The sequence below is a fragment of the Penicillium solitum genome (assembly GCF_028829755.1).
Source record: "Penicillium solitum strain IBT 25940 chromosome Unknown utg000001l_segment0_segment0, whole genome shotgun sequence".
Taxonomy (NCBI): Eukaryota; Fungi; Ascomycota; class Eurotiomycetes; order Eurotiales; family Aspergillaceae; genus Penicillium; species Penicillium solitum.
Genome location: NW_027072121.1, coordinates 3,985,756 through 4,001,766, shown reverse-complemented (window position 1 = coordinate 4,001,766; position 16,011 = coordinate 3,985,756). Strand labels below are relative to the sequence as shown.

Genomic DNA, 16,011 nt, shown 5'->3' with positions numbered 1-16,011 from the left:
TCTCTGCCACTGCACAAACTATTCTCTCTGCTCAATGAATTCGGGGGAAATTGACGGTGTAGGTGATATTACAAAACCCAAAAACCTGCCCAGGTGCCACCTGGGTGTTATAATATACTTTCATGGTAGATACATACTTAACGTATGGCAGGGCACATGACAAATAAAAACCGGGTTGGTGTTTTAACCGGTAAAATCATAGTAACTAATAGTCAAAATCAGGCATTAATGAGGTCTTTAAGGTATCTAATCTCAACATTAACGCCTTATCGCGTGTGGAGAAAACGCATTTGGTCGTGTAATCGAACTATGACGAGTCCCGATTCGCGCAATCCCGGAGGATTTGACGGCTTTGCATAATCTTGATGTGTGTTATCGGGGATGCAACGTGGGACTAAGACGACAGAGTACATCTACTACATTCCATCCCTCTTTTTTTTTCCGTTTCCCTCCACAATTTCTTTATAAATCAATTCATTCTCCATCGTATTTATATATCAGTTGACGTGGAGCAAACTTTTCTTGGCGCTTGCTTGACGGCTGTTCCGACCACGCGGCCCCCCGAGATCATCTCCAAGTCCTTACCTAAGTGTACGCTCCTGAAAACTCCCAAGTGGCCTTCTTCCCTCAATTCTCCTATATAACTCCATTCGCTCTTTTCACTATTTCCGTCTTTCATTTCGGGTCCGATGTTTCTGTCAGTGTCGGCCGCACATCTGTCTACGGCCTAATCAACTGCTCCCGCCGCTAAACCACTTGTATCGCACAAGATATCAGCAAAAACGACTCGCAGAGGAACGACATAATGTCTGACTCTCTCCACCGAACTGCCCGGATTATTTCCGTCATTGCGGGGACGCTGGTCGCCCTATCATGCGGAACCAATGTACGTGATATCTCCGATCTTATCCCCATTCAGGATCATTAAGCTTAACTTGTGTCAGTATGCATACTCCGCGTGGGCGCCGCAATTCGCACAGCGAATGAAGCTCTCTTCGACCGAGAGCAACTTTATTGTGAGTTGTCCCGTGTCCGGTGCCGGTAAGCGGGTCTTAACAAGCTCTAGGGTGTCGCGGGGAACCTGGGGATGTATGCTATGGGGATTCCAATGGGATTATTGACAGATTCCCGCGGTCCACGACTTGTCGCGCTTATCGGCTCTATTTGCCTGGGCCTGGGCTACTTCCCAATCTATATGGGTATGTCTTGATATTAGCGTGCCACGATCGAGCAGCTCTAATGTTTTATAGCATATGACAATGGCCAAGGATCGATGCCGGTTGTCTTCCTATGCGTCTTCGCTTTCCTTACTGGAATGGGCGGTTGCGCTGCCTTTGGCGGTGCCATCAAAACAGGTATGTTACGTATTCACACAAGGACTCTGCTTGATAGAGTTAACACAATGATTCCAGCGGCAGCCAACTTCCCCGAACACCGCGGCACGGCAACCGCTTTCCCAATGGCCGCCTTTGGACTAAGCGCTCTATTCTGGTCCAATTTGTCGACCCTCGTTTTCAAGGATGATACCGGCCGCTTTCTTTTGCTTCTAGCCCTCGGAACCTCGATTCTGTCTTTTACCTCAATTCCATTCCTTCGAATCCTCGCCAGCGAGCCGTATTCGTCCATCCCACACAACGCACACGAACACAACCCCAGCGACCTTCGATCTGTGCCAGAAGACTCCGATCTACATGGCTCTACCGCTTTTGATCGCGAACAATACCCCGCGCATGCGCGGTCGCACTCGGTTGCATCGAACTCCCAAGGCAGAGCATTCGCCAATGACGACGAGACTTCCACCTTGGTATCCAAGCACGACCGCCCACGCCCCTCTTTCGATACACTTGACGATGACTTCCTGGACGAAGTGGCCATCGAGGCGCACCAAAACGACATCAGAGGTGTCGCCATGCTCCGCAAAGTCGAGTTCTGGCAGCTCTTCTTGACCATGGCACTCTTGTCCGGTATCGGCTTGATGACCATCAACAACATCGGCAACAGTGTGAAGGCCCTGTGGCTATACTACGACGACAGCGCAACAGACCTGTTCATCCAACACCGCCAGGTCATGCACGTCTCCATTCTTTCCTTCGGCAATTTCCTCGGCCGTTTATTCAGCGGTATCGGCTCTGACTTGCTAGTCAAGAAGCTCGGTATGTCCCGCATCTGGTGTTTATTCTTGTCGGCGGTAGTCTTTACCCTGACCCAGCTTGCCGGCACCGCCATTTCCAACCCGAACAGCCTCGTCGTTGTCTCCGGTTTTACCGGAATTGCTTACGGCTTCCTGTTCGGCGTCTTCCCTTCCTTAACGGCACACACTTTCGGTATCGGCGGCCTGTCCCAAAATTGGGGCGTCATGACACTAGCCCCTGTGTTCAGTGGTAACATTTTCAATTTGCTATACGGTAGCATCTACGACGGACACTCTGTTGTCAGCCACGATGGCGACCGCGAGTGCCCCGATGGACTAGGCTGCTATCGCACAGCCTATTTCATGACTTTTGTTTCCGGGTTGTTTGGTATCGCTGTTTGTCTGTGGACCATTATCCGCGAGAAGAACATCAATAACGTCATGAGCAAGAAACTGGACCACCGACTCGCGTGAGTTTGATGATATTTTCTTTCCGTCAATTTGGATTATCTAGGTGCAGCACGACCTACGTGGCAAGCATGGGCTTATGAATTGCTTTCGTGCTTGCACATTTGCCCAGATCCTTTTGCAATTTGTTATGACTTCTCATAGAGTACATTTTATGAGGGATGTTGTTTGGCTGGTGTCCTCATTTGGTATACCCATGATGCACTGTTTTCTCTATAGACTTAGTACTTTGCGTCTGGCTTTCTTTCTTTGGTTTATCCTAGCTTTCCATGGGCCAGAACTTGGTCAATTTCATTACTGTACATCTGGAGATCGTGCCGTATTCTTCAACCTATCGAAGTACATAGTAGTTGCTTCGGTCTTAATCTAATTGGAGGATGTCCTTCAATATTCGTTCTCAATTGCATACATGTACCTTGCCGCCACATCTACGCTATGTTTGAACGAGCTCTTAAGATTGCCACGAGCCGAAGATTTGCATGACACTTTCATTTCCCTCCTAGCATACATGTAGATATCGCAACACAGAAAGCGAGAACGTTCGTTTAAATCAATCAAAAACAGAAAACCCGGCCCGCAGACCTGTCAAGCTGGCCTAAATCAATCAAAAACTGTTGCATTGCTTCATGAAAGCAGCAAACTGAAATAATAATGATTGCAAGCACCAACTAGCACATTGAGAGAAACGTCCCAGGCAAAACACCTGGATGACGGGACGTTTCCCAGATGGACCACCGATCCATTGATCTTCCGGAGATTTGAGTTCTGGAAGAAGAGAAGGATAGGGATCAAGTATTGTATTAGAAGCATAGTGAAGGAGTTCGTACAGCACAGCGCAAGGAAAGCAAATTAAAACAAGACGTTTGGGGAAACGTCCGCACATAAGAAAGTAAGAGAAACTGAGACCATTCAATAGTATGTAGCTTTTTTGGGTTAAAGTTCCCGTCAGTGATGACAAAGGAGCCATGAAGGGTATCAAGAATATCAGAGGTTAGGAGTAGAGTAGCAAGCTTTATGTAAGTTGAAAGCTTGTACTACCCATGGACCGATGTTGGAGTGAAATAAGCAGATGGGAAAGGGCCGGAAATAGTAGGGTACCGCAAGACCTAAACGCTCTTGGGAGATTTGACCAGCACATCCTCGCCAGATTCCACAACATCCGACAGCCGGATCTTTTTCGCGACCGGTTCACCGGACTCGGCGTCACCAGTGCTGCTAGAACCAAGCTGGCGCTCGAGATCGCTAACACGACGCTTGAGATCCTCCTCGCGGCGCTGAGCATCCTCGAGAGACCGTCTCAAACGAACCTCGGAGTCTCGTACAATCATCTCCGATCGACGGGCGCTGGCGTCACTCTGTTCGAGTTCCGTGACGCGACCGCGGAAGAGCTCGTTGACGAACTCGAGTTCACTAACGCGTGTCTTCAGGGATGTATTGAGGGCCAGGAGGCTTTCGAATGTGTGGGGGGAATCGAGTTGGCGGTCGACTGCCGAGGGAGAGGGTTGGCGCATCTGGCGGGAGGGGAGGCCGCTGGAAGAGGTCATGCTATCGCCCAGGGTAACACTGTCGAACATGTGCTGCGGCGCGATATTCGAGTTGTGCGCGTGCATCGAGCCAAAGCCAGGTGTCTCGGTCCGGGAAACGGGGGAGTTGGAGCGATCCGAATGACCCGAGGACATCTTGCGCGACGCGCGACGGTATCCATGCGAGCCGAGGGGAGGGGTCCCCGCCTCAGATCGCGGTGGGATGCCATTGGTATCGACAGGGCCGCCAGACTACGGAATCACAATCTCGATTAGCGCATGTTCTTATCTAAGAAAGGTGGAACTTGGAGGCAGGGACCGGTGGAGGAAAATTTTTTAATCGCGAACTCACCTTGCGCTTAGGGCCCTGGCCAGTCTTGACGCGATTGCGACTTTTAATCACATCTGTTTTCAAGCTTATCGGACGAGGTCGGCCATGCAGTTTCAAGAAGAGTCCACATGCGTTGCAGAGGACTGAACCGAGTTCGTCCCTCCGCCACAGAGGGGTGGTGGAGGTACCGCAATTTTGGCAAACGGGCTGTAATTGAGGTCGCTTGTCGTCAGTCAATGTGGTCGCCATTATGAGGGTATAGAAGTTGGGAAGAGGAAGAGGATGATAAGATTGTGAGAGATTTGAGTCGATAAGGAAAGGGAAAAAGCGGGTGCACGGATCGAGTGGCGCCAAGACATTCGATAACTCCCCAGAGATAAGACCGCGCGCGATAACAGTTTCTTGATATAAGGGCATATTTCAACACTTACAGGTCCACTCCCTTGTCCTCCTGTCGTAGCTGCCGGTGATGATGTAGCGTATGTCATATTTGCCATATTCATACTTGCATCACTGGATGAACTAAAAAAAAAGGGAGTTAAAATATATGGATTAGCCAACTGATTCGAATTCTTATGAGGGGCCGGATTACTGCTCTCCAGGGCCCGATTGAAGATTACGCAAACAAGATAGATCATCCAAAAGGTCCACGAATGGTTTCCATCTAGAATCTGTATGGGGTAGCAACACACCGAAGATTAGAGGTAGGCGCTGAAGCAACCGAGGCCAGAGCTGCGAGTCCAGGAAGCGATGTGCTAACAGAAGAGCCTGGGTATCCGTCACTCTCGCCTGAGCCGAATTTGGTCACGCTTTTGATATCCGGTAGTGTCGTAGAGAACGGTATAGATCCGTTGGACGCGTGACGGGCGGAAGAATTCTCGGCGGACAAGTCGTAAGGGAACTCACGCTCCTGTGGAGAACCAGATTTGAGAGCCGGGTCGATGGGCGACGCCCGATAGAGGGTGGAAGCCACGGTGGAGGGGAGAGGTAGGTGTCAATTGAAATCCGGCCTTAGACCGAATTGAAGGCGAAACGGTATATATCAAGCGAGTCGCGCGACTGATGCGATTGGGAACGAAGGACTCGGAGCAGGACTCGGAGTCGATGGGTCTATATCAAGCCAATTAATTCCTTAGTGATCAATGCGATGTGGACTTGCGAGCAATGATTCTCGATACCGTAGAGGAGGGAGAGTATTAGACTTCCCGACAATTATTGTGTCTGAAGAAGTTACTAAGACCGAAAAAAAGAATGAAGTTTTAAATTAACGACATGATGGCCGAAGATAGGTGAGGGTAGGGGTTGAAAGAAGATGCAGAATTGAGATGAACGATAAGACGCGATAATAACAATCGGGATAACGATTGCCCCAGTATCAGCCATTATTTAATACGGCATGTCAGGGGGCGCCAACGTTCAATGTTTTAACATGTTGTCTCGCAAAGAATGTATTCAATTCAATTAACCTGCTCTGTTCTGCCTCTTCATTCTAGACCCCCAGCCTCTTGATACTAGGAAGCGCGACAATCAAATCCATTCTGCGCCATCTGATTTGCTTACGGGTGATCAACTCCTAGACGGGGTTTTATGCGTATAAAATTTCCTGCACCGGAGCGGATATTTGCCAGCGTGGCGGATTTACCAACATTGACCGTCTATGTACTCTGTACTCCGTATATGGAGTTGCCATCCCCTGAATATCCCAATTCGTCATGGAGGGGTCCCATATGGAGATCAATTGCGGTTCCAGCCATGTTTCAGGGCTCTGAACACACAGCACTCGATGCATCCATCCATCGAGACCCCCTTTCGATTAGGGGGGTGGAGACAGAGTGTGGCGGTGCGTAATTGTATAACGGTCATTAACAAGGTGGATTTGCCCGCGTCACACAATTTACTACATTCTGCCGTTAATTACAACACCGCCCGTGTAAATTAACTGTAACTATACTTTCGGGACGCCCCCTTGGGCGTCCGGACATAGGTGACACTTATTTCAACTGCCTTCACTCTATCAACTCTCTATTCTATCCACCAGTGGTCTTTTCATTCTCTTGTCTTCTCTGTGATGGATTAACCTCTTTTGGTGTCCCTTCGTTCTTTTGCCGGCCTTCCTCTCATTTTCCTACGAGTTTATTTTGCCCGTTTTCATCTCCCCATAGATCGAACCACCCTCAATCACAATGCCGAAGACTCGTCCTGCCACTTCGGGATACGCCCGGCTCGCCCAGGCCGAAGAGGAACGAGGTTACCTTCATGATGAATCAGAAGACGAAGACATCGGCGCGTTATCAACAGCGTCCACCTCTGCTCCCCGATACGCCCCCATCTCCTCCAGAGCCCAGATGCAGGCGTCCGGTCTCCACACTCCCCCAGGCCATCGACGCAGACACAGTGGTTTCCAGCATCCTCGAGGTCGTCGGAACTCCGGGGTGGATATCAAAGCCATCAATGCGCGTCTCGAAAAATGGGCGGACGAGATTGCCTCCAAATTCAAGATCAACCGCGTCAAGGGCAAAAGCTATGAGGAGGAGAAGTTGGAGATTTATCATTCAGTCTTCCAGGCACCTCCCGGAGTTACCCCTGTGAGCGCCGAAGCTCTCGAGTCAGATGAGTTTGAGGCTCAACAACGAAGGGCCCACGCCGAGTACGAGGAGATCATCGAAAGTGTGCGTCTTGCAATTGAAATGGACGTACATCCTCGGATGATCTCACAAGGGAGTTCGGGCAGCTACTTTGCTCGAAACCCCGAAGGGAAAGTGGTGGGTGTGTTCAAGCCAAAGGACGAAGAGCCGTACGCCTCACGGAATCCCAAATGGACAAAATGGATTCACCGCAACTTGTTCCCCTGCTTTTTCGGCCGCGCGTGTCTCATTCCCAATCTCTCCTACGTCTCCGAAGCCGCCGCATACGTTCTCGACGCCCGCCTACGCACGAACCTCGTCCCTTACACCGGGATCGTACGACTGTCTTCGAGATCGTTCTTCTACGATTTCTGGGATCGGAGAAAGGCATGGAAAGGCAAGAAAGTTCTGCCTCCTAAGGCTGGCAGTTTCCAAGTCTTCCTCAAGGGATTCAAGGACGCCAACATTTTCCTCCGAGAACATCCCTGGCCTGACCAGGCGAATACTGGATTCCGCACCCAGGATGCCCCGAAGCGCAAGAAGCGGCCATGGAACGAGGCCTGTCGTCCATCGGGGGCACAGTCAGACGACGAGGATGACGAAGATCCGGGCTATGTGCCCTCGCCCGCCGGTTCGCGTGACGAAAGTGCTGAGCGCCGATTTTATTGGACCGAGAATCTCAAGCAATCCTTCCGCGAAGAGTTGGAGAAACTTGTGATTCTGGATTATATCATGCGAAATACCGATCGAGGTCTGGACAACTGGATGGTCAAGATTGACTGGGGAACAGAGCAAGTTTCTATCGTGGCAGAGCCCCCAAAACAAACCGGGCCACAGCCTAAGCACGATGAAGACGAGCTTATGCCCCCAGCTCGTCCTGTTTCCGTGAACTCGAATGGCACCCCCAATTCCTCCTTCCACCCCTACAAGCGGCATGAAACAATGATGGCTATCAGTCGCACGGGAACCCCACTAGCCTCATCGGAACAGTCAGCTTCTGTCCAGCTAGGTGCCATTGACAACAGTCTGTCCTGGCCATGGAAACATCCAGACGCTGTAAGTTTTCGAATTCGCGTGTAATTGTTACTTTCCAACACTAACAACTTTGTAGTGGCGCAGTTTCCCCTTCGGTTGGCTTTTCCTACCGGTTTCCTTGATCGGACAACCCTTCTCGCAGAGAACCCGTGACCATTTCCTTCCATTACTGACATCCACAGCCTGGTGGAGTGGTACACAGATGGCCTTGCGTGGTGTCTTTGCGCAAGATGATGATTTCAAAGAGAGCATGTTCGCTCGACAAATCGCTGTCATGAAAGGTCAAGCCTGGAATGTGGTGGAAACATTGAAGCAACCGGATCATGGCCCGCTTGAGCTGACTCGACGGACCCGAGTCTGTGTATGGGATGACTTGGTTGACGTCCCTGTTGCTATTCCGATGCGCGCCCCTTCCACAGACAGGCAAAGGAACCAATCTATGAATTACGACCCTGATGAAGAAGAGATGGACATTGGTGCAGCCGCATCTTCCCAACCAATTCCCGAACACGATTTATTGGGACTGAATTCGTCGCCAAGCGACCTCCCCAACCCAAACCGGTTCGAACTCACCCGCGGTCGAACTGACGTTGACAGCGAACGTGCTGATGGTTCTGTCGGTAGCCCTGCGACTATAAATGACTTCGGTGGCCGAAACACCGGGGGTTCTCTAGATGGATGGCCTTCACTTCCTCCCCGCCAGCAGAAGCATCGCAAAAACGGCGGGGCCACGCCCTTCCGCGTTCCTCATGTTAACACTTTTGGCAGCGATGATCTCGAAGGTGACCTTGGCTATGCAGTTGCAGAGGGCATGGAAGGCAACCAGCGCAAGGTGATTGTCGAGCGCCTGGAAGCCGTCAAGAGCAAAAACCCTGTTTTCACCTGGTGCTAAGGTCTGATTGTGTTGTACTACCCTTTGGACCTTTTCACTTTTTTACATTCTTCCCTTCTTCTTTTTCATTTAATTTGCAGCCATCTTCTGCGGCGTTGTCTTCTCGGGGTATCTGTTGGGTCCTCCTCCTTAGGGGAACGGTTCCTAATTCCTGTTCACGATTTCGACTATGCCTTTTCTTTTTTTCCGTGACATTTCACACGAGTCCTTTGCTGGACATGCTCATGATTTGGGGGATTTCCGTGTTGTATATAGACATTCTCTGGCCGTTGGGGTTGCCTTTAGCTGTGGCGCATTGATTGGGCGATCTGCCTCATGTAGCATATTGACGAGACTTAATTCCATGATACCTTTATCACCTAATTTTTTTCTTTTTCTTTTTGTCGACTATGTTGACTAGGTTGGCCAGTAGCGGCATGTGACTCTGCAGTATGTCACAAGATATAAATCCTAGCCCAGACTGAGGTAGGGGTAACTAGTATTCGACTTCTGGGGCTCCAAAATCTCATAGTGCTGAAAATAATGCCAGGATTTGATGCAATAGTCCCTCATGTAAGACTTTGTCGACTGCCTGAATGACATTGTTTTGTGAGACATCATCTGAGCCATCACAAACACGCCTGGGCTAGGCTCAAACAGATAAACAATCCATAAATGTGACCATTCACTTGTTCAGATACCTACATGCAAGAATAGTCGGCCGCATATGCAGCCTTGTCACATCTTTTTGGTAGTCTTTTTTGGTAGTCTTTTTGAAGGTCTTTTTAGATGTGTTCTCAGATATCATGTTGTAGCTGTATTATAGGCGGTAAAAAGCTGAAAATGTGCAAGGCGACTTTTCTATGTATACTCTTTGATATACGTAGCATATACCATGAATTAAAGTATCATACAAGGAGATAAAAAGCCCAAAAAAAAGCAGCCAACCCTCGAGATCCAATATAACTATCTCCTCGATCTATAGAAAATGACCCGGGGGCGACTAGGCTCGTTGAGTACCTCGACGCGCGTTTAGATGCATACACTTTTTGCTCTCTTATATTTTAAATATTTTCTCCTAGACTCGTCAACTTGTCAGCTTCTTTATAAGTTAATATATATTCATTCAAGTATTTACAAGGTTGCCCAGGTGCGTTCCATCGCACTGATAAGCACGCGCGGACTGATAAGATCTTATCGGCGGGTTTCTCCGAGGCACCGACTTCAGTGGAGGAACAACTTCGTCATTTCGAGTTTCTAGCGACACGACTGAGTCTACGACCGACTCGAGCAAACAAGTCGCGCGAACCGAAATACGCACGGCGAGAATACTCGACGTCAAGGACACTCCCCTCGACCAACACAAGAGCCAGCCACAAACCTGATCACACCGTTCCCTCGACGAGGCAAACGACAAGGCGCCGACTGGATTGCGACCAGGAAAACGACGTGATTTACCCCAGGGTAGAGACGTTGACGACCGAGACAAAACAGCGCAACTAGTGTTGCCCGCGATTCTCTTCAATATCTCTCACTTTCAATGACGCCGGATATTTCGCGACTGTCGCGTCTGGAAGACGCACCTTTCGTTAACCAGACCATTTGTGTAATCACTCAGCTGCGACGTTTATCTTTGATAAGCGACACCAAGACTCAAACGTCTTGAACTTGATAGATCTGCCCTCACAAACAAAACCCACGACAAGTCGGGCAGATAAGCAATCCCACCGCAATCGCCTATCTCTCATCCCAAACCACCTGACACCGCTGCGAATACTTCTCAATTTCAGCTTGCACATAAAGCTTGCCAGTCCGAAGGAACTGGGTCCTGTACTTCACCCACAGCAAGTGAAACCAATAACTGCCCTGTTCTCTCTCTCGTCAACTAACTTCCATCAGTTCGCTTTCACAGCACCACCCAACATTGGATCCGACCAAACCTTACCCCGGATTTCTCAACCGTGATTGAGACATAATGGCGTCTCATGCTGCGATGCTTCTGAATCCCAAGGGCTCCAAAAGACAAGCTCAAAGCAATGGTAATCCTCCCTTTTCTTCTTCCCCAGCGAGTGATTTGCCTCCCATGGATGCTGTCGATATGCCCTGCGAGGTTACCCCGGACAACTCTGAGCCTATGACTTATTCTCCTGCGCTTCCTTCTCCTGATTCTCCTGGTTATTCTTCGTATGCTTCTTCGCTCCCTTATGTGGATACAATGGATACCTCGGCCACGGCTAGAGACCTTCTTGACGCACCTGAGGCCCTTGTCCATCTTGACACCCAGATGGATACTCAGGACATGTGTACGGACATGATGCATCCAGCCGAATCTTGTGTCGCTTCTGCCCCTCAGATGGATACTTCGGTTATGCATGCGGAGTCTCTTGGCCCGAGTGACTCTCCCCCCATTATGCTCCCAATTCGCTTGATCTATCTTCGAGTCTTTCTTCTCACGATTCATCTTCTCTTGTCACTTCTTCCCCGGGAGACCCCATTCTTCACGACCCCGCGGATTCCCAAGGCTTACTTTTAGAAGGTTTAGGGAAAAAACAGGGAAATGGTTCATCTCCTGGCTCTCCCATGGCTCCCACGGGCACTGCAGCCGCTACACGCTTTCATGAACCCTCTCCAAGTGTGCCGTCGGGAATCTCGACCCCGGCTGTGAAGTCTGAATCCAGTCTGGCAGTGCAGTTCAGCACCACCCATGATGAAGACAACGAAAGCGACACGAAAAGAAGTCACCACGAGATGAGTGATAACGAGGACATCATCCACCGGCCCAATTTGATCGAAGATATTTATGGTGTTGAAAAGCGGAAGAACCAACCAACGAAAAAAGTAAAAACCGAGCATGATGTGGAAAAGAAACCGAACATGGCGATAGCACCGGTCTCGATCTCTGGAGATAGCGGACTTGGGAAGTGGATGAAAGAGGAGGATGTGAAACCAACCCCAATCTCCACTACACCCAGCGTTGTGGATTTGACAGCAGGTATGAGATGGTTTACTTGTCCCGTTTCCCCTGATTTTGTGTTGAATTAATCTAATATTATTTTAGACCTTACCGACACACCCAAGGACGATGACGAAGTCCTATGCACTGGTTCAACAGATCTCAGCACCCAGCGTGTCTGCTTCGGCAAAGTCGAAAACGCACTGATTTGCGCCCATACGGTCCCAAAACCAGGTCACGCCGTCTTTACCGACTGGTCGCACGCTTGGCCGTCAATAAAATTAGAGCTGCAACGCCAACCGGTTCAGGGAAATTTTCAGATTGAGGTCGCGGACCCTCACGGCAAAGTTTTCGGTACAATTGACCCTAAAACGGCACAAGGACTGGTTCCGCTCATGGACTCCAAAACAAACACCATCGAAGTGACAGGGTTATTGGATATCCGGAGAGCCTCGCCTAATGAAGAAATTTGGGCTCCTATCTCAGGGATGTGGCGTGCAACCCTCAATATCTACGGCCGAAGAAAGCACGCAGAGGCTGTCGGGAACTTCCTATCCCACCGCAACATCTGGCTAGGAACTCCGAATTCCGTGGACAAAGGAACTACTGTGTTCAATCCACACGCAGAGAGCCGACGCCAGCTTGCCGCCGCAACCGCTGCCGCCAACAACTCCGCGCGGTCTCGCCCGGGGCCAACCGTTCGATATGAAGCGCGAACTGCCGAAGAAGCCAACGATGCAGTCATGAAAATGTTCGACCAGCTCGCCAACGAGAACATTCCGACGATGGAGCCGTCTCATCATGTCATCACACCAATGCTGCCTCACCAAAAGCAAGCGCTTTGGTTCATGACAGAGAAAGAAAAGCCGCGCAAATACGGCCGAAAAGAAGAAGACAACAATTCCTTGTGGCGAATGGAACGTGCACCCAATGGGAAGACTCAATACCGCGAGATCATCACTGGGATGATCTCAGAGCAAAAGCCCGAGGAGGCCCTAGGCGGCTTGTTGGCCGACATGATGGGCCTGGGTAAGACTCTGAGTATTCTTTCGTTAATCATGTCATCGATTGGGTTAGCTGAAGACTGGACTGAGATGGCTCCTGATCCTGCCCTTGTTCGCCAAATTCCAGGGATTCGCAACACACGGACAACACTATTAGTTGTTCCGCTGAGTGCAGTGAGCAACTGGACGACACAGATCACAGACCATCTTAAGCCACGCTCCGTCAGCTATTACACCTTCCACGGTCAATCGCGCATCACTGATTCTAGCCTGCTTTCCGAGTACGATATCATTATCACGACATACAGCACCATTCTTAGCGAGATCTCAGGGCGTGGCGCCAAAAAAGGAAAGCTCAGTCCTTTGATGAAAATGAACATGTTCCGGATTGTTCTTGACGAAGCTCATATCATCAGAGAACAAAATGCGGCACAGACCAGGGCGATTCTCGGGCTCAACTGCGAGCGTCGGTGGTCTGTTACCGGAACCCCAATCCAAAACCGCATGGAAGATCTCCTCTCTGTGACCAAGTTTTTACGGATCGTTCCATACGACCAACGAAGCCAATTTGCCCAACACGTATCTAGCCCGGTGAAAAATGGTGATCCCAATGTGCTTGCCAGGTTGCGAGTTTTGGTGGACTCATTCACCTTGCGCAGAGTCAAAGACAAAATCGATCTGCCACCCCGGACAGACAATGTCATCAAACTAAAATTCACCGAGGAAGAACAGCAATTGCATGACTTCTTCCGCGCAGAATCAAATGTCATGATGAGTGTCATTGCCGGTGAGGACAAACGCACGATGGGTGGCCGGATGTATCACCATGTTTTGAAAGCCATGATGATTCTCCGCCAAGTCAGTGCCCACGGGAAAGAGCTTCTTGACGTTTCAGACCGGGCGAGAGCCAGGGGATTTTCTGTTAACGACGCAATTGACTTGGAGGAGGGCGAACCGGACGCAACCCCGGCAGCCATGAACAAGAAGGCATATGAAATGTTCGCCCTAATTCAGCAAGCCTCAACCCCCCGATGCTGCAGTTGTAATCGAGAACTCAATGAGCCTCTGAATTCAATGGGGGCTGTCGCCCGTGACTCTCCGATGGCTATTGTTCTACCATGTTTCGATATTTTCTGCCCCGATTGCTTCTCTGGCTGGAAACAAGCATTCGATTCGAGTCCCGACACCCAGATCCCTTGTCCCAGGTGCGAAGGCTGGATTCACTTGCGATACTCGACCATCACGCCTGCTGGCTTTGAAGAATACGTGGCCCAACAGGAAAGTAACCGGCAAACCCGGAAGCTGGGCAAGAATTTGGGTGAATACGAAGGACCACACACCAAAACGATTGCACTAGTCAACTACCTCAAGGAAAGTGTTGAAGACAGCAAGAAGCTCGAAGGCGAGTCGCCTATCAAGAGTGTTGTGTTCTCTGGATGGACCTCGCACCTGGATCTCATTGAGATTGCCTTGCAGAACAATGGGCTTGGCGGGTATACCCGAATTGATGGTACCATGGGCATTCCAGCACGCACCAAAGCGCTCGAGGAATTTGCTAAGAATGACAATATCAAAGTTCTTCTGGCAACCATTGGTGCCGGTGGTGTGGCTCTGAATCTAACCTCTGCATCGCATGTTTTTATCATGGAGCCCCAGTACAACCCAGCTGCCGTTGCTCAAGCCTTTGACCGTGTTCATCGTCTCGGCCAAAAGCGCCCTGTGCAAACCTACCAATTCATCATGAAGGGCAGCATTGAGGAGAAGATAATGGACCTCGCCAGGAAGAAGCAAGAGATGGCCGATACGAGCCTGAATCGTGTGAAGCAAAGCAAGCGAGAGACCCAGGAAGATCGCATGCGTGAATACCGCAATCTTTTCAAATAGATTCCCTTTTGTTCTCTCGTTCCAGCTATGCATGCTTTTCGCATGCTTCATGCTTCAGTTCCCCATTTGCCCCTGCGTTTTTTTTTTTTTTCTCTCTGTTCCCCTCCCCATTTGACTTTTTCTGAATTTTTTTTTTTTATTTCTGCCCCAGTTCCGGTGGCTCGCTGATTTCGTTTTTTCCCCCATGATACCCGGAAAAGGAGAAGGCGTTAGTATCTATTCTTACATCTTTTATTCTCCTTATGATCATATCCCGGGCGTTTGCTTTTCATTTTTCATTTTTATCGCATAGGTTCCAAGCCCGTTTATACACGGTTTGCTTGCTTTAGCCCTAGAAATGCATTTATTTTCTGTGCCATTCATTGTGTTTAAACATATTTACATGTGCACTAGATTCTACACTTATGATTTTACTTTCAAAAGAGGACATGGGAGTCGAAACATGATGCCCAAGTAGAGCGGGATCGTTTCTCCCTCTTCGTATGATGAGATGCCATCTAATGGAAGAGTCTCCGTGAAGATGGCTTGAAATGTGAAAATCAACGTACTTTTCTACGTATATCCAGGGTTAACAGCTATGCCACACTATTCTTCATTGATTGAATGTCTTTTCTCTGGTGACTTTAAGGTGTACATGAACCACTTTAGGAAGGCTAGATATGTGTATTATATTCTTGTCAGAGACCTAACTCTAACGGTTGAACAATGTCTGTCCTAGGATAATTCCTTTTCAGCCATGGTCTCCTGTAGTGATTTGGTTCGAAATACATATTCATGGCAAATCCACAGGCACAACAACCTTTCTTCTTCCATGAACTTCTACCAACACATGCCTTGCATGCATGTATCAAAGAACCTCTAGGTTTATATACCACGGTCCTTCATTATTTCCAACCAAAATCTCCCCCAACCCTACTTCTTTTATATAGGTAGATATGAATTACCATTATATACTTTTTGGTCAACATATGACTAAAGTCCTGCCTCACTCTCGGTGGTTTAACGGTTTCTTGTCTATGCCTCTAGCCAAAAGAAGACGCCTAAGAATGGACATGGTGACCCTTTCCCTACTATTTACCTTCTTTATCATGGAGGATCATGAATAATGAATTTCTAGCCAAGTTCATCTATTTCAAGGCCCTGTGAGACTTGGTGATCTTTTATAGACACTGAACATGCGACTGGTA

The 16,011-nt window shown here is 49.2% G+C and overlaps 5 protein-coding genes across 5 annotated transcripts; 4 read left to right on the top strand and 1 right to left on the bottom strand.

Moving 5' to 3' along the window:
* Positions 1–620: 620 nt before the first annotated feature.
* On the top strand, positions 621–2,910 carry N7455_001538 (uncharacterized protein). Its single transcript, XM_040951534.2, has 5 exons — positions 621–886; positions 945–1,016; positions 1,067–1,199; positions 1,251–1,355; positions 1,413–2,910. Exons 1-5 carry the CDS (start codon positions 806–808, stop codon positions 2,603–2,605), a joined length of 1,584 nt encoding a protein of 527 aa, XP_040818625.2. The 5' UTR covers positions 621–805; the 3' UTR covers positions 2,606–2,910.
* Positions 2,911–3,705: 795 nt separating this feature from the next.
* On the bottom strand, positions 3,706–4,702 carry N7455_001537 (putative GATA transcription factor (AreB); the record flags this gene model as incomplete). Its single annotated transcript, XM_040951458.2, has 2 exons — positions 3,706–4,374; positions 4,475–4,702. 2 exons carry the CDS (start codon positions 4,700–4,702, stop codon positions 3,706–3,708), a joined length of 897 nt encoding a protein of 298 aa, XP_040818075.1.
* A 1,934-nt stretch (positions 4,703–6,636) lies between these two features.
* On the top strand, positions 6,637–9,004 carry N7455_001536 (1-phosphatidylinositol 4-kinase LSB6; the record flags this gene model as incomplete). The annotated part of the gene is made up of 2 exons (XM_040951447.2): positions 6,637–8,133; positions 8,189–9,004. The coding sequence occupies 2 exons, from the start codon at positions 6,637–6,639 to the stop codon at positions 9,002–9,004; spliced, it is 2,313 nt and encodes a 770-aa protein (XP_040818366.1).
* Positions 9,005–10,958: 1,954 nt separating this feature from the next.
* Positions 10,959–11,516, top strand: N7455_001535 (uncharacterized protein; the record flags this gene model as incomplete). The annotated part of the gene is made up of 1 exon (XM_065604018.1): positions 10,959–11,516. The coding sequence occupies one exon, from the start codon at positions 10,959–10,961 to the stop codon at positions 11,514–11,516; it is 558 nt and encodes a 185-aa protein (XP_065462509.1).
* A 47-nt stretch (positions 11,517–11,563) lies between these two features.
* On the top strand, positions 11,564–14,824 carry N7455_001534 (DEAD/DEAH box helicase; the record flags this gene model as incomplete). Its single annotated transcript, XM_040951817.2, has 2 exons — positions 11,564–11,975; positions 12,042–14,824. The coding sequence occupies 2 exons, from the start codon at positions 11,564–11,566 to the stop codon at positions 14,822–14,824; spliced, it is 3,195 nt and encodes a 1,064-aa protein (XP_040818154.2).
* Between the last annotated feature and the right edge of the window lie 1,187 nt (positions 14,825–16,011).